The 15048-nt window shown below is 33.9% G+C and overlaps 1 protein-coding gene across 6 annotated transcripts in view; it reads left to right on the top strand.

Annotated features, from left to right (window-relative positions):
- LOC131672935 (serine/threonine-protein kinase GD17699-like) overlaps positions 1–14834 on the top strand; it is a 273149-nt gene extending 258315 nt beyond the window's left edge. For 5 of the 6 annotated variants that reach the window (XM_058950783.1, XM_058950864.1, XM_058950540.1 and 2 more), the window contains exon 7: positions 14463–14830. In XM_058950783.1, the coding sequence (XP_058806766.1) occupies positions 14463–14540 (78 nt within the window). In that variant the 3' untranslated portion in view covers positions 14541–14830. Of the gene's footprint in view, positions 1–13888; positions 13987–14462 lie in introns of all 6 variants that reach the window. The other variant, XR_009302688.1, reaches the window with a different exon arrangement.
- The last annotated feature ends 214 nt before the right edge of the window (positions 14835–15048 follow it).

Here is a 15048-nt window from a genome sequence, read left to right as displayed (position 1 = left end):
CTTAAGGCTATCCCTAAAAGTGAGTTCCAGGACTGTTTTGAAAAGTGGAAACATCGATGAAACCGTGTTATTCAATCAAGTGGGGATTACTTTGAAGGATGCCACCCACCAGATGATAAAGAATAACGCTAGCACGAAAATATAAAGGTAGGCCCGATACTTTCCGGAAAGACCTCGTACATTAATAATAATTATTAAATATTTTATTGTTATAGTAAGTAGCTTTTTAATAATTTTTCCTGTAATATTAATAAAACCATAATGTCTTTGTGTTCTTCACATTTTCAATATTGATTAATACTTCTTTCATTTTCGTTACTGCAATTGGTGTACTGTCTTGGATGTTCAGATCTTCTAGTAAGGTGTCTTCGACTTGTTCGCTAATCTAGCTCACTCGCCTCAACGTTTTGTGATAGATGGAATAAATATTGTTGGTCTATTAAGTCTCTTGGTAACTTGCATAATGAGTAATCTGTTGCTTCTGTCAAATTCAGATCTCTAAGCTTCATTTGCGTTTATGAGTTTTTTTTCTTGATACAGTGATTTCTTTAATTTTTTGATACTATAATTAGTTTCATTTTATCTTGATTCGACCTTTTTATGTGATATCGTTTTCTAAGAAATGTTTGTCTTTAATTTTTACAGCTATTTTATTTAAGTAAGTAAATTGTTGAGATTTTTAATATTTACAATATTGGAACTTTTATTTAGAGCTTCAGTTGAGAATACTACTAGTACATGCGCTTCATCGCTTTCAAGCACATCGATTTTACATGAGTATAGAGATCATTTTAATTTTGAAGAAAGCATGAAAAATAATTTAAACAAAAATTATTCATTCGTCAGTGAAAATTCACATACAGTCTCTTCATTATTCAGAAAATAATCAAATACAGTAATAAAAAATACATTCCATTTACAAAAACCGAGCTACCTTGATACCTTGCATCTTTTGTTTGAAACTTTATTTTATCTGAGGGCACTATCGGTAGTAATCTATACGCATAATTTGAAATGGAAAAAATAAATAATAATTTTAGTTAAGTTTAGTGAAATCTACATTTACCAATTCATACTCCCCTGAAATCTAAAACATTAGTAATTTTCGATTTCGACCTTTTAAGAGCAGTTACTCAGATGGATCACTCTTAATTGGATGGTAGACCTTAAAATGATTTTAAATTCCGTAACAAATCATGCTGTATCAAAATTATCAAATTTGCAATGCAAAAATTAGTTAGTTATATGAATTTTGATTAAAACGGAAAAAATCAGAAAAAATAACTTCAAATGCAAAATCAAATCAACTGGATGCAATGAAAGTTTCGAAATTGAAATCGAATAACTCAACATCATAGTAACAGTTCATTAATAAAAGTTTTTTCAGAATTCGATTTTAATTTGACCTTGTTATTTGACCTGAATATTGTTTCGATGGTAAAATTTCCCGTCGTTTTCGAATCCGGTATTAAATATAGAGGTTCCATTTGAATCACTTTGACAATCAAATAATCTTGAAATTTAAGTTCAAGTCTCGTTATGTTCAACACTGACATAACTTGTAGATGACCCCCTTTGACCTGAACAACTTTTGTCTAAACAATTCTTTCGTACGACGTCAACTTTTCAAGATATTCAGGTTCATCATTTCAACTGGGACACCCTGTATATAAAGCGTGGGAGTGTTTGAATTTTATCATTATAACATTCTAATACAGTACCGCTCAATAACATTTGCCACCCTGTAGACTAAAAATTTAAAACTTTAAAAGTTTTATATTTCGACTTAGGGTAGTTGTAAAAAACCCTGTGGGTACTCATTTTGTAGGGTTTTTTAGTATCTATCAAGGGGCGTAAACTACATATCTGTTTTTTAATTTTTTTACCAAAACTATGACTTTAGAAGTAAAAAATGAAATTGATTTTTTTTACTAACTTTGATGCGATATTATTTTAAGTGATGGGATGTAAAATCTGTCTCTATCGTTTGAAAGCTTGTCCAGAATGCTATAAAACCGATGTCCGAGGAATTTTTTTGAGCTATATCGTATTTTATTAAAAAACACATGTTACAAATCAAATCGATATATCTCTGAAAATATGTTCTTCACAAAAAAATTCTGAAGAAAAAAGTTGTTGCATTTTGGTCAAAAAAACCATTTATAAACTTAGAAAACGATTTTTTTTGTTTGGAATTTATTATATTTTTGAAAAATACATTAAAAATTTAATTATCAAGATAAATAAATAATGAGACGTGTAAAAATGATTTTTCAACTATAAATATTTCTATTTATTTCTATGCTTTGTTATTCTAAATTTTCAAGTACAACTGTTTTGCAACGGTAGTCGATTCGATTAATCGATCCGTTCGAGATTCGGTAAATCTCGCGACGTTAGAGCTAACGACTAAGAGAGAGAGAGAGAGAGAGAGAGAGAGAGGGCGCGCGATAGTTTAAAAGTTTCAGTTAAGCCTCAGCTACTTTCGCGAGAATACCGCCAACTTGTTTTGCACTGTGTTTCGCCGTTTCTTATAAAGTTTTCCTGGGATTGTATATGCGTGAGTGCAGCAATCAAGCAATAGCAGCAGCATTACAGCAACAGCAAATAGCAGCAGATTTGAGAACGAGGCAGCGTAGCTAATGAACCCATTAACGACCAAAGAGGTCACTTTTTGGACATATTTTTGATCGCAAAATTCATTGGTAAAACGAAACAATAAATTGATCCAGGGTACCATACCTTATGTTTTTGGGTGTGCTGAATGTAAATCCGGGCTCAAAATTCAAAAATTTTGCTTACAGAATTAAATATGGCCGATTTTTTATAAAAAAAATAGGGAAATTTTGAAAAAAAACATTTTTGACTAATTCTAAGACATATTTGATCTTATAAATTTTTCCCGAAAGCCTATAGTTTTCGAGAAAAAAATTCTCAAACAATTGTGGAAATTCTATTCAACCGTTTCAACTTTTGGAATTTCATAAGATAAGTTGGGGTGCAAATGTACGGGATTTCCATTCTCCATGAGGTTGGAGGAAAAAATCGTATTACCTGAGTATTACCTGAGTGCTCATAACATTTATATTTAGATTTTACCAAAACCTATTTGGGTAGATTGATTGAAGTCGATAAACATAACGTAGTTTTTCAACTCAAAAGTTATTCAAATTCATCCTTTGAAATTAGGACATTTTCTTAATACTTTCGTGTTTATACTAGCAATTCCTCGAAAGTGCTGTTTCTTCTGAATCTGGAAGTGATCGAAGAATCAAATAGCTCAGCTGAAAAAATAGACTCTGTGAGGCTAAAACAACCAGAGATCCATACAGACTTAAAGCTCTTCACCTCGTCGGCGACACGATCGACTTTGGTTAGGACAGAAGTTTAAGTGGCTCTAATCTCGTTGCGAAACTCCGTAAACTCGTTATTTACGAAACCGGAAAACCATGCTGGCGGTTGATTGCCCAGGATAGGAGCCATACTATCTTGCAAGAGGATTTGGTCCGCACTGGGGGAAGAAACAGTATGAAAGGCAACCGATCGGGCAGTGTTCAAGGAATCACTCCACGTTTCCACCTTCAACGTCTTCGACGGGAAAAGCTCGTAAGGTGACGCTCGTCTCTTTCGGCCTGAGGCTTCGACGAGAGAAAAGGTGCCAGCTGGGGCAGAGTTGATTTGAGTGAAAGGAGGGGATGGTAAAAACGCGCCACCGGTTTGACAAGGGTTAGCCAAGACCGCAGACTCAAAAGAACCAGTACGGAAAATAAAGATCGCAAGATCAGGGTTTGAGGTTATGTCAGTACAGTGCTGATAGAATGATCTAGCACAAGCTTCGCACTGCGAGATATTGCCACCCCGGCAACTCAGTACTTGATCACACTCGGCGCATAAAGACAAGACAATTTGATAAAAGTGAGCAGTTTGGAAATTAAGAACGAATTATGACAAATAATAAAAATTCATAGAATGTGTCAAGTTTTACCCATTTCTCCTCCTCGGGTCTCAAATCTTCACAAGAAAACTATAATACAAGAGGTAATTTGTAGAGGACAGATTGATACGACAAATAGAAATGTTTGAATTTCACGTGAAAATTTGAGTTACTGACCAGTTAAAAACCGGAGCTAAGAAAAGTTAGAATTTGAAAGATTTGAAAATTGGAGCCTCAGTGGCACCAACTCTGTTTGTTAAAGATCAAAATTGGTGGGAGATTCGAGAGTAAAATGATGCCATTTACAGGCGGCGGAAAAAGGATTCGCAAGTTAACTTAAAACGACTATTACACAAAAACAAAACGAAGAAAAAAAACAATGATCGATGAAAACGAACGCAGGAATTACATTAAAATAAAATTAATTGAAGAAAAAAACACGATTTGACATTGTCGATAAAATAAAATTAAAATCAAACTTGTCTAGCGTGTAGATAGCGCTAGATATGCAACAAAAATTAAAATTAAAGAAAACAAAACAAAAAAAAGTAAAATAAAAATAAAAATAAAATAGAATAGCTGTCGTGATAACTAAACGCGAGACAATTCAAGTGATGAGAGGTAGTGCAGCAAAAAATAACACCGGCAGTGAGGAGTCTCTCCGAGTAGATTATAATGTGTGGAGTAACGATAAAATTGTTGACAGGCACTTAGCAGCAAAAGTTCAGATGTGTTGCAATCAGTAAGGAGTGCAGCGTGTTATGTGTAAAGTGTAGTGGCCCTGGTGTGGAGGCTGTGTTGTTGGCAGAGGTGTGTAACTCGAAAAGTCGATAAAGTTGCTGATTTGGTAAAGGTTATATGAGGGGGGTCAATAAATCTTTATAAAAAGAAGGAAAAAAATGTTTTGCGTATGTAATTTTTTTTTATTTTTCAACATAATCTCCTTGAAGGTCGATACATTTTATTAAACTGCCTTCCAGTTTTTTTAAGCCATCAGAAAAATATGATTTCTGAAAACCCTCAAAATAGACATTTATTTCGGCGATGACTTCTTCATTCGAGCTGAATCGTTGTCCGGCAAGCCATTTTTTGAGATTAGGAAATAAGAAAAGGTCACTGGGAACCAAATCAACGCGAATATGGTGGATGGTCAATTAATTCTAATATTAAATCGTTAATTTTTGCTATCGTAACTGCACACATGTGAACTCAAGCATTGTTTTGAAGAAAGAGGCATTTTTTTTGTTCAAGTGAGGAAGTTTTTCTCTGATTTTTTCTTTTAACTAACCTAATAATGACGCATAATATTATCCAGTGATCGTCTGGCCCTTTTCCAAGTAGTCGATGTAGATGATTCCATACGCATTTCAGAAAACCGTGGCCATAATCTTGCCAGCTGACTTTACTGTCTTTGCCTTCTTTTGGGCTGGTTCTCCTGCGGTAATCTATTGTTTGGACTGTTCTTTGGTTTCAGGAATGTAGTGGTGTACCCATGTTTCGTCTACAGTTACGAGTCGACGCCAAAAGTCTTCTGGATTACGACGTATGCGTGCCAAAAGAGCCTCAGAGGTGACCACGCGGAATCGTTTGTTTTCAACAGTGAGCAAACGCGGCACCCATCTTGCTGATATTTTTTTCATCCCCAATTTTTCATGCAAAATTCAAATGATTGTACCCTTTGATACCCCTGTGACCTCAACTAATTCTCGCAATTTTAATCTTCTATCATTGAACACCATATCGTGGATTTAATTGACCATTTCGGGCGTACTCACTTCTACGGAGCATCCTGAACGAGGTTCATCTTTTGTTGTTGTACGGCTGCGTTTAAATTCATTTTTCCAGTTATAAACAGTCTTAAACACAGGAACAGACTTCCCATGAAGGGCGTTCAACTCAACTGTGATTTCTTTTGGTGTAAGGCCTTTCAAATGAAAATGTTTTATCACTGCTCGAAACTCCGGTTTTTCCATTTTTCAAATAAACCAATAACTTTTTGTTCAACCAACTCTCACAAAAAAACGACTCAATGAATCGAGCTGAAACTTTGTACGATATCTAGTTAGTTATATTGCTTGTCAAAAACATCATATTTTAAGCGTGACGAGCGCTATCTCTTGGATTTTGTAAAGACTTATTGACCCCCTCTCGTATTATAACCAAGCGAGCAAATAATTCATCCACTGGCCAAAATATTGACTAAAAGCCAAGAATTCTTAGCAGGAAGCACAGAAGCCAGCTGGATGAACTCCCCTGCAAAAGTATACCGCTCGAGGAAGTGGTAAGAGTAAAGGAAATATTAGTAAAAGAAGAGTACCTCAAAAACCAGTATGCCGTTACTTACCGAGAGATAGAGAGAGAGAATGAGAGAGGCCGACAGGGAAAGCTATAACTTTGCTATCGTCCTGTCACAATTCTATGATATTAATAATATTTCGAATACTCATTTATCATTATTAAAATTTACAACAAACGTATAAAAGGTCGAATAACATGACAAGAAATAAAAAGAGTCAAGTACTATGAAAACAAAGACTATAAACTCAAAGAATAGCTACATAAAAGTGGTAAGTTATTACGACTTACCAAATGAATATAGAAATATGAAAAATATTAATGCGAGAAAAACAAACCCTGAAACCTGGATCTAGAAAAATATGTAGATATCAATATGAATACTAACCGAAATATAGATTGCCATTTGATAAAACTAACGTTTTTTGCAATGATTAATAAGTTTTTATTAAAACGCGTATAAAGCCTATGTTGGAAATTTATGGAAATGGCATATATCTTGAAAAATTATTACTGAATACACTGGGTTATTACTGAGTACAGCTCTTTTTTGTGACCTCCGGAAGGTTCATTCAATGTCAAATGCTTACAAAATGTATTGTATACAAAATGTCATAGTTGTCTCCAGCGGAGCAAGCCCTGATAAATCCTACCAGTCAATGAGGATTTCCTTCTTATTACGAAATTATAAAGTAAAGAAACAAGAGAGTAATACATAGATACTATAAATAAAAATTATCTCCACTCAATTTATTTTTGACAATATTTCGGTTCGTCTTCCAACCTCATTAGGTCTTTTATTCAAACAAAATAAATTAATCCGTTGTACAAATATGACGATAATTTCAGAATAAAAATAGAATTAAATAGAATTACAAAAAATACATACCATAGCAACTAAAGAATTTTTCAAGATTACATTATCGATTGCTATAAGTCAACATTACATTTTTTTAATTATATTAGTAATCTTGATCTTAGGAGTCGTCCCTATATCTATAAGATCAAGATTACTAATATAATTATCAAACATCAGGAGTGGAAAAAATTAACAATAATTTATTACATTTTTTTGTAAATCTTATTAAATAGCAGTAACAATATGGTCAAGTTACTACTCATGATAGGAAATATAGCAATCTAAAAACGCAATACAAAAGACGAACGAGAAGTTACACAACTCAAGTCAAACTGAGAAACAAAACACTACTCATTCCATATGGATATATTTTAGTTTCACAGGATGTATATTCATTGTTTACTAACATTCCAGAAAGTCTAACTATTAAAAGTTTAGATAAACGTTTCCAACAAATCCATTTTAAATTTAAGATACCGTTTACTGACATCATTGGTAATCTTGAGTTTTTGTTTCACAATACGTTTTTTCAATTTAACAATATTATTTACCAGCAACTTTTTGGAACACCAATGGGATCTTCAATTTCTTCAATATTTGCGGATGTAGTCATGGATGACTTAGAAACTTATTGCCTCAACAGATTGAAAGTACTACATAATTACATTCTAGTTTTTTACTTTAATTATATGGATGATACATTTATGTATATTAAAGAATACCATTTACAGATTATTTTACATGTTTTTAATGAGTATGACAGTAATTTAAAATTCATGTATAAAATAGTAAATAATAATAAAATAGCGTTTTTGGATTTGCCATAATCTATAGTTAATAATAGAATTTTAACTAATTGGTATAAAAAGCCAACTAGTTTCTGCAGAGTGCTAAATTTTAATTCAAATATTACAACAGAAACGTAATATTATTTATAACTTGGTAAAGACAGCAATATTTTTCCCTTAAACTAATTTCCATACAGAAAATATCAAGATGGTTAAAAACATTTTAATTGATAATAATTATCCTTTTGACTTTTATGATTCAGTGATTTCCGAACGTGTTCGAAAACTAAAATTAAAATTTGATAACTTCAATTCACACAATGCCTGAAATAATAGTAATATCCCTAAATTTACAATTTCATTGCCATATCATAAACAATTTTTTAACTCTTGTAAAGCTGCCTTAAAAAATACAACATACGTATTATTCCATACATGAATTGTAAATTGAGTAATATTGTTGAACTAGGTAAGGATAAAAATGTAAAATTGTAAGAGACTTGCATTGTTTGTAAGCTTGGATGTAACGAATGTCCGGCTGTTTATATAAGGCGGACGAAAAGGAAACTTAAACAAAAATTGAAGGAACAGTATTTAAATAGACAGATTACTACCGATATCTAAACATCTTACTGACAATCCGACACGCCGTTTTATTTTTAACAATGTTCAAATTTTAGACAAAGAGATTAGTAAGAATGAAAGATTAATTTCCGAAATGATATATTTTAGTACATATATTACTACTATTAACAGATAAGAGGGTACTCAATACCTCAGTAAATAATACAATAATATTTTTAAACTTCTTAAATAGATTTATTGTTACTAGTCCAATACCATATTACTTCATAAGCTATTGTGTCCATGTAATATTTTCTTATCTTTGTTTGAATAAAAAGGGGCTTTGCTAATAATTTCCTATATTAAACGGATTACACAGGGCAACAGCCAAAAAGACCTAGAACTGTAACTAGGTACTCGCGAAGGTTTTCGAGTCGCTGAATCCAATTCCGGAGGCAGATTTTATTTATCACGAGATATTCTAACCTAAAAGTGCAAAAAACACTGCGTTTGGCTAACTTCGAGGTTGTGTCCGATCTCTAATAAAAGTTTTTGTTCAAACAGCCGACGGCATCTCAAACAAAATCTCTAACCCTTCAAAACCCTTCTTTAAAATTAAAAAATTTTTTTTTCCCGTTGAGATATCGATGTTTAAAGTTTTGTATTTTGACGATATTTGAGAAAATAAAGTTGACCTTCAAATAACCTTGAAAATCACATTGAAGGTCAAATTTGATATCCTCGTCAGTTAACCCCTTTGAACAATACAACTTTTACCTCAAACATTTTTCGTATATTTGGCAATGTTTCTAGTTATTTTACGGTCCAAGTTAAAATGGAACACCCTGTGTGTGTGTATATATATATATATATATATATATACGAGGTATGATCAAAAAGTAAGGTGAATTTTGAAATTTAGCGGGCTACGTCCGTTCGATCTTCGACTTTTTTATTTGGTTATGTCGGTACACTCGTCTAGAATATACGTTCCAAATTTCAGCTTTGTAGTATGTTTGGTTTGTTTGTGAGAGGCATCAAGTTTAGAAGTGTTTTGCGTGCTCAACAATTTGCTGCTGTCTAAAAACATGGATCAAAGAGTTTGCATTAAATTTTGTGTGAAAAATGGAATCAAATGTTCCAAAACACTTGAAATGCTGAAAGTGGCATACAATGAGTCTACTTTAAGCCAAAAAAATGTTTACAAGTGGTATAAACTCTTCCAAGAAGGCCGAGAAGACACCGACTACGAACCTCGTTCTGGACGCCCCAGCACATCAACAACTGATGAGAATGTTGAAGAAGTGAAGAAAATAGTGTTGGGAAATCGTCGAATAACCATTAGAGAAATTGCTGATGATATTGGCATCTCATTTGGTTCGTGCCAATCAATTTTGACGAGTGTTTTAGACATGAGACGAGTGTCAGCGAAGTTTGTTCCGAAATTGCTTAATTTCGACCAAAAGAAACGTCGCATGAGCATCGCCCAAGAGCTACTGAATGACGTCAACGATGATCCAGATTTACTCAACAGGGTTATAACAGGTGACGAAACATGGGTATACGGTTATGACGTCGAGACTAAGACTCAATCGTCCCAGTGGAGGCATTCTGGATCACCAAGACCAAAAAAAGCACGCCAAGTTCGATCAAATGTAAAGGTTTTGCTTACAGTTTTCTTTGACTGCAGGGGCGTGGTGCATCATGAGTTCTTGCCACAGGGTAGAACAGTAAATAAGGAATATTACCTGCAAGTTATGCGCAATTTGCGCGAAGCAATCCGTCAGAAACGTCCGAATTTGTGGAAAAATAAAAATTGGCTTTTGCACCATGATAACGCCCCTGCTCACACATCGTTGCTTGTTCGCTAATTTTTGGCTAAAACCAACACAGTAATGATGCCACAGGCACCGTATTCCCCAGATCTGGCGCCCTGTGACTTCTTCTTGTTCCCAAAACTGAAGAGGCCCATGAAAGGACGGCGTTTTGCCACGATTGAGGAGATAAAGACGGCATCGAAGGATGAACTAAACAAGATCACAAAAAATGATTTTTTGAAATGCTTTGAGGATTGGAAAAAGCGTTGGCACAAGTGCATTATATCCGAGGGGGATTACTTTGAAGGATATAAAATAAAAATTGATGAATAAATAAATATTTTTTGAGAAAAATAAAAATTCACCTTACTTTTTGATCACACCGCGTATATATTGCAACGGTAGTCGATTCGATCAACCGATACGTTCGCGATTCGGTATCACTCGCGATGCTAGAGCGAACGTCTGAGAGAGAAAAAAAAAAAGAGAGAGAAGGGGCGCGCGAGGGTTCAAAGTTTGAGTTAAGCCTTAGCTGTAGTAAATAGAACCGTCAAAAGTTTTGCACTGTGTTTTGTCGAATTTCAATCAAAAGTTTCTTTGATTTGGATAAGTGCGCGAGTGATAGCGAGTAAGCTGAGTAAAAGAAGCAGCATCACAGCAAAACAGCATTAGTCACTGATCTTCGTGACCGAGGCAGCGCAGCTGGTTCCAGAGGAGCACCAACATTCGATTTGCTTCAACAATTACGGTTGATCACCGTAATTGCACTGTAGGGTAGGTATACCTCCCTTTTTCTGCATGACAAATACTTACGGTAGTACTTTGTCAATCGTAACTGGTTTTGTGTTCGCGCCGAGCGTTAGTTTTGGCAGTCGAATTTCGGATTCTCTCTCTCTCTCTCTCTCTCTCTCTCTCTCTCTTCGTATTATTGTTATACATTGTAAATCCTATTCGCGTGCTTAAGTCTTTCGGTCCATCAAAGACTGTAGTTTATTAGAGATAAATGATATTAATTTTATTCGGCGCATTTCGTTATTTCGTTCCCTTTTAGTTTAACGGATCTGTCACCGGTTAAATTTTCAACCGATTTCATCTAGGGGATTAGTTTGAGTAAACATAAGGTCACTCACACCTAAGATAGATCGAGTGTCACAAGTCAGGTGATTTAAGGTGAGTTCAACTGTGTTGGAAAAAAGACATCGGAACAAAAGTATCAAACGTAAAGGCGAATACACGTATACTTATGCGTGTTTAACGAAGCGGCGATTAGCTCTGCATCGTGGGAGTTTGTTCTTTAATAAACCCATTATGTACCAGCTAATCCACCCCGTTACAATATATATATATATATATATATATATATACATACATACAGTTGACATGGACGAAACTTTAGTCTTTCAGCCTGGAAATGTCTTGTGAAGAGAATCCTGTCATTTCTGCCTACTAGCGAAATCGTCAAAATATAAAACTTTAAACATCGATAACTCAGCAAAAAAAAAAAGATTTTTCAAATTTGAAAGAATGGTTTTGAAGGGTTAGAATTCTTCTTTGAGGTACCGTCGGCCGTTTAAAAAAAAACTTTCAGTAGAGATTTTACATAACCTCAAAGTTAGCCAAAAACAGTGTTTTCCTACTATCGTGCGCAAAGTTCGATTTTGCGCCCGCACATACGTTCGCAAAGGGCCTCATTCCCGCACGTTGGCTTAGCGTGCGGGAATGACAGCTGCGCATGCGCGGCGCACGTTCGACGCAAACACGCCTGTCTCATCTGTCACAACACTGTGTTGTTTACGTTGCGTTGCAGGAATAGACTTGTCAAAACTTGCGCGTTCAATTGTGTAAAATCGTGTTTTACATACAGTCGCTTAACATTTATTTTGTGAAATAGCTATTTTGTGAGTGAAAAGGGACTAAAATGGATTCCGGACACAGTGATTCAGACTATGACAGTGATTTTGTGCCGCCTGAATTGATTGCAGCAGCCAAAGAAATCAATTTGAAGTCATTGCCAGATGCTTCAAAACAGAAATATACAGCAGTGTATAATGAATTTAAGAAATGGAGAAGCACGAAAAATACAAGATCATTTGCTGAATCTGTATTATTAGTGTACTTTAATGAACTATCGATGAAATATGTTGCATCTACGCTGTGGTCTAAATATTCAATGTTAAAGACCACAATAAAGACTTTCAACAACGTAGATATTAGCGCGTACGCACAACTAATTGGTTTTCGAAAAAAACAAATGCCGGGTATATTCCCAAAAAATCACGTGTTTTTACGACATCGGACGTATCAAAATTTCTTAATGAAGCACCTGATGAATTATATCTAGTTATGAAGGTATGTATACGTAATTAAATATTTTATCAATGATAGTTGTTAATGTAAAAAATGTAATTGATTTAAATATAAATTATTTTATAGGCAGTACTCGTTACAGGAATTTCTGGTGCTTGTCGAAGGGATGAAGTGACAAATGTGTGTATAACAGACGTGGAAGATCATGATTCGTTTTTCTATGTAACATTGCCGAAAACGAAAACAAAAATTGTAAGGTCGTTTACAGTAGTAAGTGAATTTTATCAAATTCTCAAGAAATATCATCGTGAAAGAAAAGCTATAGGTATTTCGAAGACAAATAGATTTTTCCTAACTTACAGAAATAGAAAATGTGTTGAGGAGCCTCTAGGTATCAATACAATTGGAAATATACCATGTGAGATTGCCAAATACCTGCAATTAGAAAATCCGGAACTGTATACAGGTCATACATTTCGACGATCCTCAGCCACAATACTAGTCGACGCTGGAGCAGATATAACTGTTTTGAAGAGACATGGCGGATGGAAATCTAATAGTGTCGCCGAGGGATATATAGAAAATTCGATTTCAAACAAAAATGCAATCGCAGATCGTATTACAAATGCAGTACCTTCTACGTCAGCTTATTTAAAACGTACATCTAATGCACCTGTGCCTTCGACGTCATCAATTTCTAAGCGTGGAAAATTTTAAGAAATAAGAGAAGAGACCAGTTACACCTTCGATAATACGCAGTATGCAAATCCATCGAAAAATGCTCCTGTTTTGACTGACGACTGTGCTCCGATAGTGATTACAGAAACTCCCGAGGAATTCCTTGAGAACAACCCAAATGTGCTGAATGTGAATTAAAGCGATGTGCCTCAAGATACAAGTCCTGAAATGACTTTTGGAAACGGAAGAAATATAATCAATGAAGACGAGCCCATTAAAATATCAAATAGAAATGTAAATATTAACGAATTAGATATACTAAGAAATATACCTTTTCAATTTAATAATTGTAATGTAACAATCAACATAAATATCAATAAAAAATAATATGGTATCATCAAAAATTTTTTTTCTGTTGATTTTTCTTTCAATATTTTTTGGATAGGGGGGGCAAAGCCCCCCCGAACCCCCCCTTTCCTCCCTCCCAAACCTTTACTTTTAATTGACGTTGTCGAACTTTGCGCAGCTTAGTAGGAAAAATAGTATTAATATACATAACTCGCTTCGCTCGGGTGGCAAACTCGCGCGTGCGGGAATCACCTACTTTGCGCACTCGTTGCATGATGTACTATTTTTGCACTTTTAGGTTGATATCTCGGGAACCTGACGTGATGGACGAATTCTGCCTTCAAATTTGAATTTAGCGACTCAAAAACCTTCGGGAGCACCTAGTCATGGTTCTAGGTCAGTTCAAATTTCAAATTTTGTTGCACTGTGTTATTTTTGTTGTCTATTAATCATACAACTTTTATTTCAAACATTTTTCGAATAATTTGCAAAATTTTGAGCTATTCTACTGTCCAAGTTAAAGTGGGACACTGTATACGTATATGATAGTCTTAAGAAAAACACTTAATACATACTATTACACTACTTATTTCTTATTACTTACACTAATTATTACTTGAATTTTTTTTATTGGAAAAGATTACTTTTTGTAATTCGTTGTCTATGAATTATTACAAATAATTTAGAATTATTATAAATAATTTAGAAAATAATGATTTAAATACTTATAACTTTTGTACACACAGATTTGTACTTGATTAATGTGTAATTATAGTAACATGATGCAAATGAAATTCTACAATATTATAATTATGCCTATATTGTTATCTGTGCAGATAAGTATAGCATAAATCATTTTCTTATTTTTCCAGGATGCGATCCAGTCTGCCGAATACCAAAGCCTCTCAAGTAATTGTAATAACACGGGAGTAAATAGCATCAGTCGTTGAAATATGAAATTCAATACTCCAGGATGACATTTGAATTGTACAGAATTACACAAAAACATTCAGCTAGTCTGATAATATTTATCTGTTACGTAATGCTGAATTCTATTATCTTAAATTTTAAATCAATTGTAAATAATAGGTACATTGTAATTGTAAATTTTATATGAAATAAATATGCCTAAAACATGGTTACTATCGAATACTAACGAAGATGAATATTAATATTTATATTTTGAATTACTAATTTCTTGAAGTATTATATGATTCAATGGAGCAGAATAAAACAGACTTTATTCGTCACAAGTAAAGTACAGTTACTTTTATTATAAATAAGCTCTGCACTTCCTCACAAAGGTACACTAATTTCTTTCATAAAAGATGACAAGAAACAATTAGCAATAGAAAAACTTATTTACAATCTCTAAATAAACTCGTATATGGCATGTTGTGTTTGAAAAAATTTTAATCAAATAAAAAACACTTATGCATTTTATTCCTGAATATGATT

The sequence above is a fragment of the Phymastichus coffea genome, unplaced genomic scaffold, assembly GCF_024137745.1.
Source record: "Phymastichus coffea isolate CEN01 unplaced genomic scaffold, Cenicafe_Pcof_1.1 PCOF00001, whole genome shotgun sequence".
Taxonomy (NCBI): domain Eukaryota; kingdom Metazoa; phylum Arthropoda; class Insecta; order Hymenoptera; family Eulophidae; genus Phymastichus; species Phymastichus coffea.
This window is presented reverse-complemented; position numbering and strand designations above follow the sequence as displayed.